We start from the raw sequence: 20,046 nt of genomic DNA, 5'->3' as shown, positions 1-20,046 counted from the left end.
TTGTGGACAAACCATGATAGCTGTTGGGTTAGCTCAGAGATAGATGGTTAGTTGTCAACAAGGGAGATGGGCTGAGTACACACACAGGAGTATTAACAGCAACAGCCAGTGTGATTGGTTACCATGTGTCTAGTGGGAGTGGAAGAGAAGACCCAGCCCTGTTCTAGTCCCAGTGTGTCGTCTATGTCAGCTTTTCTTAAGAAGTGGAAGACAAGCAGGACCTGATCTTGGCACACCAAGGTAGAAAAGGCAGGGGAGGAGGGAAAAAAAACAAGTAAGAAGAACAGCAGCATTCATGACGCCATGCAAGATTCTAAGGCACACTTTTCAGTGCTTTCATTAACCCAAAAGCATGAACTAAGATTGGCATGTCACCACCCGGATTAGTTTCATGTTGAAAACCAATGTTCTGGTTATATTTCATCATAAATTACTCACCATGCAAGGGAGCGGGTACAGTCAGCAAACAGAAACATTCCAAGCAAGTGATATCTGAATTTGAACACTCAAACTCCTTAAAACACAGCACTCCTAAAAAGTAAAGCAGCAGAGCCCAAAGAAAGAGGTCCTACCATCCACCAGCCAAGGAGTTCAGGGCATGCAACCCTCTCAGATCACAGTCCCTTCGTGCACTTGGGATGCGGCCCGTGCTCCATCAGCTGAAACCCAGCCTCACTCTCAGTCTTACCACACAAGTTCTACAGAGCTTATATGGGCTAGCTGTCCAGCTGGAGTGGCAAAAAGAGACGGTCCTTCAGTTAGACATGCATCCTCTGCTCAAATGTGTTATCTTTGAGAAGCCACAAGCAAAAAGAAAGTCTACTTTTCTTTACTGCTGGTATATTTTGGTGTTCAACTCTTATTATCCCCCTTGGATGAGTCTAGCCATGCATTCAAGAACAAGTCATAAACTACTTATAAAACTACAAACAGGAAAAGTCCTGCATCATCACATCAGGTACCAGCACACTCTCCCCAGGCATTGTTATGACCATTACATTTACCTAATTGAAAAGAAGAGCCTTGTAAGATTATTACCAAGAGATCAAATTAAACTCATACTGGAGCAAGAGATCTGTGGCTTAATAATACTAATCTCAGAGTGGAAGGTACTCAGAGAGCACAGACTACAGAGCAGCCCACTTCACCAAACCTAAGAAAGAAACTGAAACAGGTATTAGCATCACAGTCCACGTTTCATGGCAGTCCCTGATCCCTGCTCGCCCACACAAATCACCTTTTAAGGAGACAGCTCCGTTCCGACATGAAAGTTAACAGCAGCTAATTCTTCACCATTCTTTTTCCATACAACATATAGAAGTTTTCACAAATTTTGAGTCCTTCCCTCCAACTTTCCCCTCGAAAGCAGAGCTTCTTACCCATTGTAATCCTGTTTAGGGTTTCTCCTTCTATAGAGGACAGCCAGAATCACGGTGATAAGCAGAGTGAGACCTAGGACCACAGCAGTAACTATACCCACCACTACCCAAACTGGAAATGCGGGCAAAATCTCTAGAGAGAAAGAACAACAAAATATGTTTAAGGTACATCGCTATAGAGAGAAGAAATAAAATCATATCAAGTTAATAAACAAGTGTCTTCCTTTAGCAATTACCACACACTCTTTTATTATCCAAATTATGATATTCTAATACCTAACTGGTGACATATGAACATTAACCTGATAAAGAATGAGCTTCAGAACTCAACACATTTATATATATATAAAATCCCTCTCAATGCTCTAATTCAAAGAAAAGCTGGGTATGTGAATTTACCTCAATCTATTCTCCAACAAAGCAGACTTTGTCTCAAAATGAGATCCAGAACCTGCATTTCCTGGCTTATTCTCCCAAAAAAAGGTGAAGAAACAGCTATACTGTTTCTGCCAATGTTAAAACTTTCTCCTGGAGAATATTGTGTGTGTGAAGTTGCTGAGTCATTGTCCGACTCTTTGCGACCCCACGGACTATAGTCCACTAGGCTCCTCCATCCATGGGATTTTCCAGGCAAGAACACTGGAGTGGGTTGCCACTGCCTTCTCCAGAGGATCTTCCCAACCCAGGGATCAAACCCGGGTGTCCTGCATTGTAGGCAGACACTTTACTGTCTGAGCCGCCAGGGAAGTCAGAATATTAAAATAATACTAATCTCCTTTTCCACTACCCACCACATGTAACTATAATGAATTTGGTCTTAGTTCTAACTAACAATGAAAAATTCATACTCCTGGAATCTGATCCATATGCTCTGGACAGTAGGTATATAGATGGAGAAATTGAACACTCCAGTTGGAATGAGTTCCCTGACCCCCATGGATGTTTCGTAGAGCCACAGTCCATGGACACAGGGATCATAACTAAGGCAGAAATACCCCTTTCAAACACATCCTGAAACATCACTCTTAAGGGGACTGTATCACTACTGCAAAAATAGTCAAGGAAGTACCTTTCTCTACAACATAAAGCCTAATGTGCCCTGGCTGGGCAACGATGTCAGGAGGGTTTTTGACATCACAGATATAGGTGCCATTGTGCATAAACTGCGTGTTCGCTATGTTGATCGACGCATCTTTCTTGTCGAGGTCTCCAGCCCAGCTGATTCTGTCCTTAAATGGTGGATAATTCCCAGCATACACTTGCCCTTGGGAGTAGTGGAAAAACTGCAATTAGAAAAAAGAACACATGAGCTATTCTCAAAGGCAGAAGTTCTAAACACTAGTATAGGCATACAGTGAAGGGTTCTTTTTAAAAAAGACTTCATTTGAGGAGCTCCAGTCAAGACTGTGGAGGAAGGACATGGAAAAAAGACTGCATCCAGAAAGAAATGCCACATCATCAAGATGTGACGATGAAAGAAATGCCAAATCTTAAGCAACGGGACCCAAGCCAGACAGGGCTTTAGAAATCATGGAGCCCAATCCTCTTTCAGTTGAAGAAATGAACTTGTACACTATCTCTAATCCTCTCAATACTCCTGTGATGTAGCAATTACCAGCCATATTTTTATAAAGAAGGAGACTGAGACTCAAAGAAGCCATTTGCTCAAGGTCACAATGATTAACAGGTGGTAGATTCAAAGTCAGGACCACCTGATTCTTCAAAGCCAACGCTCTGACGGACATCATGATTGAGCCCAGTGAATCCAAAAGTTTCATCCTTAATTCACAAAGCTTACCATTAAGATACACGAGGGCAGCAAGAAAAAGAAGCCAAAATATCACAGATCAGTTAGTCTGGTGGGTTACCCCATTTTACTTATTTGTTTCCTACAGGAAAGTCATGGGTATGTGAAAGGAACACAGCCCAGACAACCCAAAACAGTCTCATCTGCCTTTGCAGGCTCAGCCTTCAGCCCTTTGTCTTTGCAGTCTCATTCTCCCTGCAGACCTGCTTTCAGCAAAGGAACTCATTTCTCAAAGTAACTTTCTCAAACCCAGTCCCCTGAAAATAAGGCCAGGCCTGGAGGGTGGGGATCTATTTTCATATGTGGCTCCAATCTACACGGCTCTGCTGGAGGCCTGATGTCTTTGTTCTTCTTCACCGATGGGGACATTGTAGGGTTGGGGGTGGCAATCAGCATTAGTCAACCACTGAGCTGTACTAGCAATCCAAACACAACATTTTCAGAATCTTTTAGAGAAGCTGAAATCTCATCCATTCCTACGATTTAATGGCCATCTACATTTTGTTAACTTCTTAATCTCTCTCTCTCATCCATAGTACTCTCTGGAGCTCTAGACTCCTAATCCAACCACCTGCTTACTTTGGCTTAGCTGTCCCCACCCTCCCGTTGCCACCTTCTCCTACAATCTGCTTCTACCTGCGACATCTTGACTGACAGCAGCATGCCAGTCTCCCAAACCATACATTTTGGAATTATCATTGATTCATCTTTCTTCCCATTCAGTTAGTCTCCCAAACCTGTCAATTCTATCTCCTAAGTTTCTCTCTTCTATTTGATTCCCACCAATACTACCTGATTTTATGTCCTCATTATCTTGGACTATATGACCTTTTAACTGGTCTCAAGTTCCTCTAATCCATCCTCCATAATGCTTAAATGATTACTGGAAAAAAAAATTTATCAAATATATACCCTGTGTTTAAAATAAACTAATGCTTATCAGGAACTATGCAGGGTCTGAGATTTTACACTCTCTGCAACTCAGCCATAGGTTCACAGATGCTGGCAGAAACAGAAGACTCACAGGAAGTCTTTGTTCTTCTGTTAGAAGACTTGGACACAAAGAACCCTATTACTTACAAACAGCCAGCCGCATGCCTTTATCTGTGGCCCCTGCCCCTCAAAGTCCACAAGGACAGCATGGAGGGACTAGGGTGGATGCTGTGCACACAGAGGCTCTGCATCACAGCTGAGGAGCCCCAAGCTTGGAAAACCCCAATCTTTTATAATGAGCAGTAAGCCCATCTGACCTTTGCCCCAGAGAGAGGCATATTACTATCGTGGACAGTAAGCAAGCCTGTCTTCTGCTCCAGAAGGAGATACCCTCTCAGCCTGCTAAGACTAGTCACTGTACAAGAAAGGCAGCCAAGGCCTCTGCTTGCAAGATGTACAGAAATGTGAAATACCATGAAAAATAACATTCTGACACTCATAACCACTCTACAAGGTAAGATTCACCTGCCAGACATTTTGCAAGTGAGGAAAGTGAGGCTCAGAACTTTAGTGACTTACTCAAGGTCACAGGTCTTAAGAGACAGAATTCAAAGCCAGCTCTGATTTCAAAGCTTAAGCTATTTCTATTATTTTAATGCCTCTCATGTCTGATCACGTCTTGCCTGGCCCAAGCCCTTCACCCTCTCTTCTTCACCAGGAAATAAACCGTAAGCTCTCAGCTTAGCAAGCAGTCTTTCTATCATCTGGTCTCTGCCTTCCTCTCTACCTCATCTACAGACACTCCCTGCCCTGTATTTCTGAAACAGTAATGGAAACCTACACTACACCTTTTCCCACTGCTGGGTCTCTGCAACCCCTCCCTCATCACACCTGATGCCTCTGAAACTGTATTTGTCTCTGCGCTTCTCTGCACTTGGCCTATCACTGGAACTGTATATGTTTGCTGAACTGCATGACTGATAACGATTTGGTCAAACCACTAAGAAAGAGTAACAAAATGGCAAGAATAAAATAAAATAAAATAAACTCATACGAAAAAAGAGACTAGATCTCCTTGAAAGTGAAAGTCAGTCACTCAGCCATATCTGACTCTTTGTGACCCCATGGATTGTAGCCCACCAGGCTCCTCTGTCCATGTAATTCTCCAGACAAGAATACTGGAGTGGGTTGCCATTTCCTTTTCCAGGGGATCTTCTCAACCCAGGGATAGAACCCAGGTGTCCTGCATTGCAGGCAGACTCTTAACCAACTGAGCCACCAGGGAAATCAGATCTCCTTATCAACCAACATTTATCAAGTAAAAGCCAGTGATAACATCCTGCTGCTGCTGCTAAGTCGCTTCAGTCGTGTCCGACTCTGTGCGACCCCATAGACGGCAGCCCACCAGGCTCCCCCGTCCCTGGGATTCTCCAGGCAAGAACACTGGAGTGGGTTGCCGTTTCCTTCTCCAACGCATGAAAGTGAAAAGTGAAACTGAAGTCGCTCAGTCGTGTCTGACTCTCACGACCCCGTGGACTGCAGCCTACCAGGCTCCTCCATCCATGGGATTTTCCAGGCAAGAGTACTGGAGTGGGGTGCCACTGCCTTCTCCGGATAACATCCTGAGGGACATCAAAAGTGTAAGATAGGTCTCTACCCTTAAAATGCTTCCATTCAAGATAATGAAGAGTAAAACTGTTCTAGTAAGGCACACTCTTTCACAGGAGTGGCCAAGATAAGGTGGGCAGGGAGTTTTAAGAACAGCTAAAAAGGGAGGACTTCCCTGGGGGTCCAGTGGTTAAGACTCAACGCTTCCAGTGCAGAGAGCGCAGTTTTAATCCCTGGTCAGGGAACTAAGATCCCAAATCCTTGTGGCACGGCCAAAAAAAAAAAAAAAAAACTAGCTAAAAGGTCAGAAGAGGTATTTAGAGGGATCAGAATGTGAAGATGGGGCAGAACTTAAATGGTAAGAGCTAAGAAGTGGAAAAACACTAGACTGAAGGAGATCACATAGGAGAACAGAAGTGGGGCTGGAACTCAGCTGTGAGGAGTTTTGAATTCCAGACAAGAACTGTTCGCAGCGGGAAACATGAGGATTCTGAAGAGGGCAGTGATGACGTGAAAGAAGCGTCTTCAGATGAGGCACCTGGTGGACTGCAGGGGTGGCTTGAAAGACGGATGATATGAAGTGGAGGAATACCCAGGGGTGTTACTGCACCAGCCCTGGCAGAGCTTTTATCATGTAACAGAGAGCAGAGAAGCAGGAAGGTTAACAAAAATCTAGATGCCAGATACAAAGTAGGAAGATCCAGCACATGTTCTTATTTCTTGGTTGAGTGTGAACAGTGGAAGGGAAGAAGCTATGGATCGGGGAGGGAAGGACAAAAACCCCACCAACAAAACACAAGATTAAAAAAAAAAAAAAAAAAATCAGGTCCCTAGAAGAAAATACATACCCAAATACAACTAGCAGAGATGGGAACATTGGGTAGAAAAGTTGAGCTCAGTTTTAGACACAGGGATCCTAACTCCATGGACCAGAAAAGCCACCTTTGGTATTCTGGGCTTGATTTTACTTCTCTTGAAAATCCATAAAAATGAGGAGCATCCTGCTCATCTTATTAACTGTGCACCAACATCTAGGGGTTAAAGCATCCTATTTCAGTAACTGAACATTCTGGAACTAACTATGATCAGATTGATATGTAGGTATAAATTGATCAGCTAAAATGTAGCATTAACCAGAAATACAGCCCCTTCTCTTATTTTTCTGGCTGCACTGGGTCTTTGCTGTGGCACATGGACTCTCTGTGGTGCCAAGTGCGCGTGGCACATGTAGCTGCAGCGTGCAGGTTTAGCTGTCCCGAGGCATGTAGGATCGTAGGTCCTCAGCCAGGGCCCCAACCCTCATCCCCTGCATCGGAAGGCAGATTCTTAACCAGTGGGCCACTGGGAAAGTTCCCAGCATGCTCTCAATATTAAGGCTGAGGGTATGTAAGCATGCATCACGCACATGGCAAGGATGTGTTGAGCATAAGCAGAATTGCTCTTCAAAGGAGAGCGTCTAGGTGTCTTCCTGATGATGCTCTACTTTCTATAGATTGTATCCCTCCCTTCTAGTTTGGCAAAAGACATCAGTGCGAAGTTATTACAAATTTAAACAATTCTTTGAACTCTGCTGGGTAAATCTGTGTGTTTAATTTTGCATCTATAGGATACATGTTCCACATTAATAACATGTTTATGGGAAGCCACAGAATGCCTTTGACTCTGTTTTCCCATGTTATATTTGTATGGGTTCCTGCTCTCACTCACTCTGGGACTCTGTTTTACCAAGAATTATACCTATCTGGACCCTATGAGGAAGTTAACTAAATACGTAATCTCGGACTTTACCTCATCTTTCCTTCCTTCTAAGACACAGCACCCAAGGGTCTCCCTTTTTATAAATCCTGAGGGACACAAGTCCACGCGAAGATTTGGAAATCAGGCATATATCCCAACCCAGTAGACAGATGATAGAGATATTAATATTGGTAACAATATCAATAAAAAGTTGCATTTAAGAGATGCTGAACTTATTTTTTTCCTGGAGAGTCTGAGGCAAGAAAAGGGCCTTGAAGCGTCACTGACTTATTTTGCAAGTGCCCAACCAGAAGAATCATCAATAATCACACTAGAGAAGTAAAGAATCTCATGAGGCCATCGCCAAAAAGTCTACAAACAATAAGTGCTGGAGAGGATATGGATAAAAGGGAATCCTCTTACACTGCTGGTGGGAATGCAAACTGATACAGCCACTGTGGAAAACAGTATGCAGATTCCGTAAAAACCAGGAATAAAACCACCATATAACACAGCGGTCCCACTAGTGGGTGTATGCCCTGAGGAAACCAGAACTGAAAAAGATACATGCACCACAGTGTTCATGCAGCACTATTTAAACAGCTAGGACATGGAAGCAACCTAGATGCCCACTGAGAGATGAATGGATAAGGAAACTGTGGTACATATACATAAAGGAATATTACTCAGCTATAAGAAAGAAAGCATTTGAGTCAGTTCTAATGAGGTGGATGAACCTAGAGCCTATTTATTATACAGAGTGAAGTAAGTCAGAAAGAGAAAGACAAATATTGTATATTAACACATATATATGGAATCTAAAAAGATAGTACTGATGATCCTATATGCAGAGCAGCAAAGGAGACACAAACCTAAAGAACAGACTTTGGGACAGTGGGGGAAGGAGAGAGTGGGATGATTTGAGAGAACAGCACTCAATCATATACATTACCATAAGTAAAGTAGATAGCCCCTGGGAATTTGATGTATGATGCAGGGAACCCAAAACCAGTGCTCCATGACAGCCTAATGGGCTGGGAAGGGGAGGGAGGTGGGGGTTTCAAGAGGAAGGGGCTAAATGTATAACTAATTCAGATTCATGTTGATGTATGGAAAAAAAATCATAATATCCTCTAATTATCCTTTAATGAGAAGGATAATATATATATCCTTTACATATCCATAATATCCTTTAATTATCCTTGAATTAAAGAAATAAAAAGAACACCACAAGAGAGGACCCGTAGAGATGAAATAAGCGTTCCTACCGACACTGTGGTGTCGCTCCCCTCTGGCTGGAAACTCCAGGAGACTGAGGTCAGCGTGCCAGTCGAGTTAGTAGACTTGAACTTGCACGGCAGCTTCCCTTGTGTCCCATTTGGCACGAAGATTTCTTTTGGTGTATACACCTCCAAGGCCGATACAGCATATGTCACTGTAGAGAGAGGAATAAGGACACTTTAGGAGTAGGATTTAGCACGAATACCACTGTGCATATTTATCTGAGGACAAAGAAAAAATAAAAGAACATTACAAACTGTATACAGTAACCCACCATCACTGTATATTAGAGTTTGGGATTTCTGTTTTTTAGTAAGAAGACATTTTTACTAGTTCAGTTCTACCTAATATTTATGTTTTCTTTGAATTAACAGACTTTAATTTTCAGAGCAGTTTGAGGTTTGCAGAAAAGTAGGTAGTTCCTGGGACCTCCATGGCGGTCCAGAGGTTAAGACTCTGAGCTTCAGGCAAAAAAAAAAAAAAGTGGGGGGAGTTCCCATATATTCCCTCTTGCTTTCCCCAAGTTCCAATTTTCTCCATTGTTAAAACTTTGCATTCAGTTCAGTTCAGTTCGGTCGCTCAGTCATGTCCGACTCTGCGACCCCATCAATTGCAGCACGCCAGGCCTCCCTGTCCATCATCAACTCCCTGAGTTCACTCAGACTCACGTCCATCGTGTCAGTGATGCCATCCAGCCATCTCATCTTCTGTCGTCCCCTTCTCCTCCTGCCCCCAATCCCTCCCAGCATCAGAGTCTTTTCCAATGAGTCAACTTCTTGCTCATGAGGTGGCCAAAGTACTGGAGTTTCAGCTTCAGCATCATTCCCTCCAAAGAAATTCCAGGGCTGATCTCCTTTAGAACGGACTGGTAGGATCTCCTTGCAGTCCAAGGGACTCTCAAGAGTCTTCTCCAACACCACAGTTCAAAAGCATCAATTCTTTGGCGCTCAGCCTTCTTCATAGTCCAACTCTCACATCCATACATGACCACAGGAAAACCCATAGCCTTGACTAGACGGACCTTTGTTGGCAAAGTCATGTCTTCGCTTTTCAATATGCTATCTAGGTTGGTCATAACTTTTCTTCCAAGGAGTAAGCGTCTTTCAATTTCATGGCTGCAGTCACCATCCGCAGTGATTTTGGAGCCCCCAAAAGTAAAGTGTGACACTGTTTCCACTGTTTCCCCATCTATTTCCCATGAAGTGATGGGACCAGATGCCATGATCTTTGTTTCCTGAATGCTGAGCTTTAAGCCAACTTTTTCACTCTCCTCTTTCACTTTCATCAAGAGGCTTTTGAGTTCCTCTTCACTTTCTGCCATAAGGGTGGTGTCATCTGCATACCTGAGGTTATTGAGATTTCTCCTGGCAATCTTGATTTCAGCTTGTGCTTCTTCCAGCCCAGCATTTCTCATGATGTACTCTGCATAGAAGTTAAATAAGCAGGGTGACAATATACAGCCTTGACGTACTCCTTTTCCTATTTGGAACCAGTCTGTTGTTCCATGTCCCGTTCTAACTGTTGCTTCCTGACCTGCATACAGGTTTCTCAAGAGGCACATCAGGTGGCCTGGTATTCCCATCACTTTCAGAATTTTCCACAGTTAATTGTGATCCACACAGTCAAAGGCTTTGGCATAGTCAATAAAGCAGAAATAGATGTTTCTCTGGAACTCTCTTGCTTTTTTGATGATCCAGCGGATGTTGGCAATTTAATCTCTGGTTCCTCTGCCTTTTCTAAAACCAGCTTGAACATCAGGAAGTTCACGGTTCACGTGTTGCTGAGGCCTGGCTTGGAGAATTTTGAGCATTACTTTACTAGCCTGTGAGATGAGTGCAATTGTGTGGTAGTTTGAGCATTCTTTTGCATTGCCTTTCTTTGGGATGGAATGAAAACTGACCTTTTCCAGTCCTGTGGTCACTGCTGAGTTTTCCAAAGTTGCTGGCATATGGAGTGTAGCACTTTCACAGCATCATCTTTCAGGATTTGAAATAGCTCAAGTGGAATTCCATCATCTCCACTAGCTTTGTTCATAGTGATGCTTCCTAAGGCCCACTTGACTTCACATTCCAGGATGTCTGGCTCTAGGTGAGTGATCACACCATCGTGATTATCTGGGTCATGAAGATCTTTTTTGTGTAGTTCTTCTGTGTATTCTTGCCACCTCTTAATATCTTCTGCTTCTGTTAGGTCCATACCATTTCTCTCCTTTATCAAGCCCATCTTTTGCATGAAATGTTCCCTTGGTGTTTCTAATTTTCTTGAAGAGATCTCTAGTCTTTCCCATTCTGTTGTTTTCCTCTATTTCTTTGCATTGATTGCTGAGGAAGGCTTTCTTATCTCTTCTTGTTATTCTTTGGAACTCTGCATTCAGATGCTTATATCTTTCCTTTTCTCCTTTGCTTTTTGCTTCTCTTCTTTTCACAGCTATTTGTAAGGCCTTCCCAGACAGCCATTTGGCTTTTTTGCATTTCTTTTCCATGGGGATGGTCTTGATCCCTGTCTCCTGCACAGTGCCACGAACCTCTGTCCATGTCAGGGGCGGCAGCCTAGAGGAGCTATCCCCGCCTGAGGCAAGCCGCTGCCCCTCGCCCGAGGCCAGGAGGAGTGACCCCAGTCCAAGGAGTAATGGCTGCGTGGGCGCTGGAGGGCCTAAAGGAGCTATTCCACGTTCAAGGTCAGGAGAGGGGGCGGTGAGGAGATACCCCTCGTCCAAGGTAAGGAGCAGTGGCTGTGCTTTGCTGGAGTGGCCGTGAAGAGATACCCCACGTCCAAGGTAAGAGAAACCCAAGTAAGACGGTAGGTGTTACAAGAGGGCAGACACACTGAAACCATACTTACAGAAAACTAGTCAATCTAATCACACTAGGACCACAGCCTTGTCTAACTCAATGAAACTAAGCCATGCCCTGTGGGGCCACCCAAGATGGGTGGGCATGGTGGAGAGGTCTGACAGAATGTGGTCCACTGGAGAAGGGAATGGCAAGCCACTTCAGTATTCTTGCCTTGAGAACCCCATGAACAGTATGAAAACGCAAAATGATAGGATACTGAAAGAGGAACTTCCCTGGTCAGTAGGTGCCCAATATGCTACTGGAGATCAGTGGAGAAATAACTCCAGAAAGAATGAAGGGATGGAGCCAAAGCAAAAAGAATACCCAGCTGTGGATGTGACTGGTGATAGAAGCAAGGTCCGATGCTGTAAAGAGCAATATTGCATAGGAACCTGGAATGTCAGGTCCATGAATCAAGACAAATTGGAAGCGGTCAAACAGGAGATGGCAAGAGTGAACGTCGACATTCTAGGAATCAGGGAACTAAAATGGACTGGAATGGGTGAATTTAACTCAGATGACCATTATATCTACTACTGTGGGCAGGAATCCCTTAGAAGAAATGGAGTAGCCATCATGGTCAACAAAAGAGTCTGAAATGCAGTACTTGGATGCAGTCTCAAAAAAGACAGAATGATCTCTGTTCATTTCCAACGTAAACCATTCAGTATCACGGTAATCCAAGTCTATGCCCCAACCAGTAACGCTGAAGAAGCTGAAGTTGAACAGTTCTATGAAGACCTACAAGACCTTTTAGAACTAACACTCAAAAAAGATGTCCTTTTCATTATAGGGGACTGGAATGCAAAAGTAGGAAGTCAAGAAACACCTGGAGTAATAGGCAAATTTGGCCTTGGAATACGAAATGAAGCAGGGCAAAGGCTAATAGAGTTTTGCCAAGAAAATGCACTGGTCATAGCAAACACCCTCTTCCAACAACACAAGAGAAGACTCTACACATGGACATCACCAGACGGTCAACACCAAAATCAGATTATTATATTCTTTGCAGCCAACGATGGAGAAGCTCTATGTAGTCAGCAAAAACAAGACCAGGAGCTGACTGTGGCTCAGATCTTGAACTCCTTATTACCAAATTCAGACTTAAATTGAAGAAAGTAGGGAAACCACTAGACCATTCAGGTATGACCTAAATCAAATCCCTTATGATTATACAGTGGAAGTGAGAAATAGATTTAAGGGACTAGATCTGATAGACAGCCTGATGAACTATGGACGGAGGTTCGTGACATTGTACACTTTGCATTAGTGTATCACTAACTTCCAGAATATTCTATAGCTGGAATCGTATAGTTAATGTAGCCTTTTCAGATTGGCTTCCCTCATTTAAGCTTCCTTCATATCATTTCATGGCATGACAGACCACTTCATTTCATTGCTGAACAATATCCTTTGTACTTCAGTTTATCAGTACATCTACTGAAGGACATCTCATCATGCTTCTCTGATGCTCTGTTTTTAATGATGTGGAGGCCATATTTTTAACTCTTTAAACGGTTCTTATATTCACCTCCTACATTTCAATTTATATCAGGTTGATCTTTTCTCATCTTCCATATTTAAACCAATTTAAACTGTTCTAGGTAAGAGATCACTTTATTTTATTTTATTATTTTTTATTTTTTTTGAGATCACTTTATTTTAAAGCCATGTTCCTTATTTAACACACTCTTTTCCTGTATTTAAGGGGAAAAAAAAAGCGTAACATATCTTGTGTTCATTAATGAAATCTTACCTACCATTGAATTTCAGTGTGTCAAATAACATGTGTACTCAAGAAATAACTAATCACACTGGGTCACATATTCCTCTCCTCATTGAATTTTTCAATTAGCCTAAGCCCGGAAAATAGTAATTAAAATGTCTATCATTTCAAGATCTACAATCAGAGGCAACTGCAAGAATTATTAAGGACTGTTGCTAAGACAAAATAATCTTCACCCCAAAAGAAACTCTTTCATGGCCTAAATGAAGATTAGAAAGAAACTAATTTGGCCTAAAAGTGGAAACAGAGTTAATACAGAAAAGATTAAAAACACCCATTTTCAAAATAAGATCTTTTTTAAAGAAATATTTGGGAGAGAATCCCTATCTACAGTGTTTCAATTATTCTCAGAATGTAACAGATGAGTAGAATAAGGAAGGGCATTGTCACACGGGACTGATGGTCATTTTCAGAATTTTTTCTCCCTGAGGTCTTTATGATTCCAGGCCAAGGAGAGCAACGGCACTCCCCCATTCTCTCCAACTATCTTCCAAATGTTTATTCTCAGGACACAATGGGCACTTTTGGCCATTCTTCTAAATAAACTGATAGCCACACTGAATCAAGTAGATTTTTTTCTGCTAAAGAGGGTGGATTATTATTATAGAGAACAGCAGATTATTATTTGTGGTCCAGACCTCAAAACAAGACCTTCTTTTAAGCAAGAAGCAAACAAAAGACACCCCGTGCTATTGTGGGTAGGCAGAAAAGCAGCCCCAGGGCACTTGAGCTCAGAATGAAGGACAAAGCTCAAGACTGGACAATGTGGCTTATTCCAGGAAGCAGCACTGGTTTGTGACCCTTATTTACTCTGTGTGATTTTGACTAGTTTTCTCCACTGTGAGGAGCACTGCAAGGAAAGTCACAGTCTTTAAAATCAATAAATTAAGTTTTTCAACGATTTTCTCAAACAAGATCTCTGCTACAAGGTCTAGTTGCAAGAACTGTTACCCTGAGAAGGTATTTAAAGATGGAACTAGGCCAAGTGCCCAAGTTTACAGTCATGTAATTTTGACCAAAAGACCAACCAAATCCCTAAATGGGTTTTTAGACAATGTATTTAAGATAGACAATTATGTCAAAACTGGTTAAAAAACAAGTGACTTTTAAAAACAACAACATACCATCACTCTGGCTAATTTGGACATGTAGTTTTTTGAGCCAGGAAAATCAATTCCAACTCCAGCCAGTCAGCTAGTTGCAGAAAAATAAAATAACTTCATACATAGCTAGTTAACCTCCTCTTATCCCTGACTCTTTCTCTTAACTCCTTTTGTAATTCTTGGAGATTCCATTAGTCATAGGAAGAAACTTCCAAAACCCTGGTCTCTTTACCTTCTTTTTTCCAATAATCTTGTCCTCAGGCTTATCCCAGCTACTAATTCCCATAATCACAGTCTAGATGGGGCTTCTCCGCCATGGCACTCCTGACAGTCAGGCCAGACTAGTCTTTGTTGTGGAGGCTCTCCTGTGCGTGGATGTTTAGCAGCATCCCTGACCTCTACCAGGTGTCTGAAGTATCTTCTCCGCTTCCAACAATGTCTTCAGACAACCACAACTCCTATTCAGGGGTAAGTTGCTCCTGGTTGAGAACTGCTGCCCCAGATCCTACCATCAATACCTGTGCCCCCTCCACAATCTTCTTTCAGGCTCTCTACCCTCTGACTGACCACCTCTGATCTTTCCAGAACATTTCTTCCAAAACCCTGATTTTATTGAATCCTTCAGCCACATTAAAACCCAGACCCCATCAGTCCTGCAACCCTTTCACAGTCTCATCCAATCTGCATCTCTACCAGGGCAGCCGATCACAGATGGAGAAACGCACACACTCCCACCGACTGGGCTTCCCCTTAAATCCATGACCACTAACGTCAAACAGGACCCTTAATGGTGCTGAGCGATCCTCCCACATGCCTCTCTCCGTCAAGGATCCACTTTCCTAAATGACTACTTTATGCCTTCTCTTCAACCTCAACTGTGGACTCCCCCTCTGCTTCTGCTCAGCTAATGACCATGCTGCCTGTTTCCGTGAGAAAACAGAATCGGAAGAGAACTTCTCTGTGTCCCCAGCCATATCCTACCCTCCGCCTGCATTTGTGGCCTGTCTTTCCTCTGCAGGAAATGTGTGTGCCCCTCTCCACTGTGCACTGCGTCTCATCTTCTCTCAGTCACCTAGAGACACTGATCTAGCAACTCTCGCTTTTTCTCCTGAATTTTTCATTCTCTACTGAGTTACTGTCATCAGCCATATAGCATTTATTATTCTATATATACTATATACTTTAGCGGAAAAAAATCTTGACCCTGCATTGCCCCCCCAGGTAAGATCTCTTTGCCCTCCTCTAATCTACAAATCTTAAAATAATTGTCCAGTCACTGTGCCCAGTCTTCCTCCTCCCATTTTCTCTTGAATAAACCCTGTTCAGGCTTTCATCCCCAGCACTCCACTAAAACGGTTCTTGTTAAGAAATCCAATGACTTCCACGTGGCTAAATTGACAGCTAATTCTCAAATCTCATCTTACTGACTGAACTACATTAGATACAATTGATCACTCCCTCCTTGGAACAATTTTTCCCCCCAATTTGGTATCAGTATCTCATCTCTTTTGATTCTCTCATCAGCTCCTCTTTTCTAGTCTCCTGACCTCTATATGCTAGACAGCCCCAGATCATCCTTCTGAGCTCTTAAAATTTTTTTTTAAATTTTGGCTGCACTGGGTCTTTGTTGCAGCACAAGGGGGGCTTCTGTTAACGGTGGAGCTCAGGCTAGGAGCACACGAGCTCAGGAGGTGCAGCACATGGGCTTAGCTGCCCTGTGACATCTGGATTTGTAGTTCCGTCCAGGGGTCGACCCTGTGTCCCCTGCTCTGAAAGGTGGATTCTTAACCACTGGACCACCAGGCAAGTCCCTCACCCCTCTGACCTCTTATCCAGTCATTCTCTTGGTGACCTCATCTAGTTTCAGGGCTTTAAATATCTCCTAAGTGCCGATGACTCCTGTACACACACACACACACACACCACACCACACCACCACCCCACACCACACACACACACACACACATTCATACGCAAGTGTTTACCCAACAATGTCACTTGAATCTAACTGGCATCTTAAATTTAACAATGTAAAGATGATTCCCACCTCCCAATCTGCCCTCCACTTTAGTAAGAGACAACTCCAGCCTTCTAGTGGCTAAGGTTAAGACTCTGGACACCTTTCTTTCTCACAATTTACCTCTAAGCCATCACAAAATATGTGTCTCTACTAAAAATATATCTAGAAATGGATCTCTGCATGCTCTTCCAGTGCTACCATCTTGGTCCATTCCACCATCATGTTTCACTTGGGTTATTTCTGTGACTTCCTAAGCTGGTTCTCTCTTCCACCCTCAGCCACTTAACTGCAGCCAATACACAGAGGGTCAGAGAGCATTTGGCCTCCCTGATCTTATCACTCTACACAAAATGCTCCAAGGATTCCCCACATCAGCCAGGATCAGGTCTGAGCACTCACAGTGCCTCATAGAGCCCAGGGTAAGCTAGTCCCAACCACCTATCAGACTTTGTCTCATCTCCTGCACTTTCCCCTAAACATGCTGAGCAATCACTCCATCACCTGGCCCCCAGGACAGAGAACAGTACGAATGGGGAGACAGGAAGTTGTGATGCATGAAAACTAGAGAAATGCTAGGAGTAAGGTACTCTGCATAGCTGATCTCAGGGAGAAGTTTCAGCAGGGATTTACACTGCGTGTGGTTACATGCACATCAAAGAATCCCAAAGTGCTTAGAGCAGTTTCTGATCAGCTGTGATGAACCCGTTACAAAGCTTCTCCTGTGTGGGGAAAGAGAAGGGAAAACAGATCGCCTTCTCAGACTACATTCCATGTAGCCCAAGCCAGGGATGAATTCACTGGATTCCTAAACAATTGGAAATAGTTTGCTTTGTCCAGCCTTTTTATTCTTTTTTTTTAAGTGACTAGGAGTATTACGGAAGTACACAGTAAAATTATTCATAGAAGAGAGTTTTAAGGGGCTAGTTAAAATGGCTAAAGAATGCAAATATAAAGAACACTGAGATGTAGAGAAACTATTGTTCTAATCCACGTCATCCCACGTCACTGTAGACCGGACTCCCAGTCTGAGTAAGACATTACATAGATATCACAGGTATTTTTAGGCCTCAGATTTACGATTATGGAATAGTGGCAAAAACCACTGTGAAAAGTATTAAAACTGTGGTTTAAAAACTCATTGATAGGGGGAAAGGTTTCCTGCTGACTCCTGGAAAAACCAACTGCTTCAAGAATAAAAACATAGAAATGAAATAAAAAGATGAAGTAATATGCACATGTTTTTACAACTGGCCAACTTTGTATTCTGAGTTACATATTAACTTACAGATCAGCTTCAGAATGGAAACCAGAGCTGTTCTGACGTGCTCTAGGAAATAAATTTCTAAATGAACTGCTGCTGCTGCTTGGTCACTTCAGTCGTGCCTGCCAGGCTCCTCAGTCCACGAAATTCTCCAGGCAAGAATACTGGAGTTGGTTGCCATTCCCTCCTCCAGAGGATCTTCCCAACCCAGGGACTGAACCGAGGTCTCCTGCACTGCAGGCAGATTCGTTACCGCGGAGCCACCAGGGAAGCCCTCTCAACGAGCTATGCTGCCCCAAAGTATCACTCAGCAGGGGAGCGATGACGATCTTCAAAATACATTTTCAAACTGAAAACACCTGCAAAGTCATTTGACAAATAATCACTTAGTTGTGAAATCAACTTGCTAAGGGTCATTTCTACAGTAGTCAAATACGACACCCAAAACTTGATATTCTTCCATTTTGGATGGAAACCTGAGCAGTTTAGGGGGGAAAGGGGGGCACAAATACAGAATACAAACAACATCCATCACAACCACAAAGAAGAAAAGCAAACTCAAGAATGTTTGCCCAAAGAGCTATTCCTGATCTGTTTCAAATGATCCATACAATGTCAATCATGTCTCCCAACTAACACGTCAGTATGCCCTTTAACACCAGTAAACTCTGATACCACAAAATCATTTTAAATGCACTGGAGTGTTCTTGCCTGGAGAATCCCAGGGACCGGGGAGCCTGGTGGGCTGCCGTCTATGGGGTCGCACAGAGTCGGACACGACTGAAGCGACTTAGCAGCAGCAGCATTACTATGAACTAATGGCCTGGTTTAAAATAACAATGTTTTCCCTGTTATTGTTGAAGCAATTCCTTGTCATGTTAATGCTGGGTCCATGCGTAGTACCCTGGTTTGTAAAAACCTTATCCTTTTAACAAACCCTGAAATTGAAAGGCTTTTGTTTTGACATTTTTTTTTTAAAGCACTTTGAGGTTGCCAGTATATTTTCCTCTTTAAGAGTACAATCAGGCAATGTAACAGCTTTCTGGCTTATTTCTTATTTGCTGTTGGTCCACACTGAGAGTCTGATATTGTAATATATCCTAGCACAAGCGTAAATATGACCTATTAAAACATAGTAAAAGAGGGGGACGAGAGAGAACACTGAACACAAACTTCAGGCTAGTGGTCCTGACTGTTAGAGGGTGGCCAGGGCAGGATGTGTGCAGCACACACTGTTGGTTGTGTTTAATTTCTTAGGCTAGGCAGTGAGGGCATGGGAGCTGGGGTTGGTTTGGGCCACACGGTCTGTGCAGGGCATGTGGGATATTAGTTCCTTACCCAGGGAGTGAAGCCATGTCCCCTGTAGTGGACGCTCTCAACCACTGGACCAAGTCCCCATGGGAGCTTGTTTGTAACGTGCACTCTGAAAAGTGTATCCATGTGCATGCACACATGCGCGTGTGCACACGCACACACACTCTTTCTTTTGTATATATTTTATTTCTCATAATAAAAACTTTAAAGAGAGAGAGGAAGATACCAGTAGGTATTAAGAGATTACTTATTTAACTTGCAAATGCGCCAGTGAAAGCATCCAGCTCACGCTGCTCTCCCAGTGTGGCTGTGACTCCCAGGGTGTGTCGGCAGAAACAAGCCCGGTGCCAAGTCAGAGGCCAGTCTGCAGCCAACGGGGGCGGTCTTCTGCCATGCATCACGGCTGTTCTGGGTCTGCCTCAGCTTGGTGGCACAAAGTAAGGAAAGGCTACAAAAATATACTCTATTCAAGGAGCCATAAGTATTAATAAATTAAGCTATTTGTCAAGAACATGAAGTTATACTTCAGGCCACAATCTAAACAAAGGTGACTTCCTCCCCATGTCTGCCCCACAGGCCTCTCACCCTGTGCCCCTTTACATCCTGCCTTTCCCATCAAGGCACCCCTCGCCCTCCACAGGAGGGGCCAGCTGCCCCCCAGGGGCTGGTCCCCCTTTGTTTACCAAACCATGCCCGCCCGTCACTGTGCTCGACTGTCTGTCGGAATGGTGAGGGGGAAAGTGAATGAATGAAAGAAATGAATCAAAGGGACCAAACTCGACTCATCTGAGCTCAGCCATAAAAAATTATACTTGCTTCACAAACAATGGCTTCAGCATAATGCCCAACACAAAACTGCAGACATTACTCAGGGTCAAGTTTGGAGGCTGACATCATCTCAGAGGAAGCTTAGATAGACAGCTTTCCTCCAAGAGTCACCTTCCTATTTAGATAAGAAAATCCCAAAGGCAACTCATCTTTTG

General features: G+C 43.3%; 1 protein-coding gene across 4 annotated transcripts in view; it reads right to left on the bottom strand.

Annotated features, from left to right (window-relative positions):
* The window catches only part of MPZL1 (myelin protein zero like 1), an 87,614-nt gene that overhangs the window by 17,835 nt on the left and 49,733 nt on the right, over nucleotides 1–20,046 (bottom strand). For all 4 annotated transcript variants that reach the window (XM_018046450.1, XM_018046449.1, XM_018046447.1 and 1 more), the window contains exons 2-4: nucleotides 8,733–8,899; nucleotides 2,449–2,662; nucleotides 1,380–1,512 (exon numbers count right to left, since the gene is read on the bottom strand). In XM_018046450.1, the coding sequence (XP_017901939.1) occupies nucleotides 1,380–1,512; nucleotides 2,449–2,662; nucleotides 8,733–8,899 (514 nt within the window). The remainder of the gene's footprint in view (nucleotides 1–1,379; nucleotides 1,513–2,448; nucleotides 2,663–8,732; nucleotides 8,900–20,046) is intronic.

The sequence above is a fragment of the Capra hircus genome, chromosome 3 (genome assembly GCF_001704415.2).
Source record: "Capra hircus breed San Clemente chromosome 3, ASM170441v1, whole genome shotgun sequence".
Taxonomy (NCBI): domain Eukaryota; kingdom Metazoa; phylum Chordata; class Mammalia; order Artiodactyla; family Bovidae; genus Capra; species Capra hircus.
The sequence above is the reverse complement of the archived record's forward strand: the minus strand, read 5'-3'. Positions and strand labels throughout refer to the sequence as shown.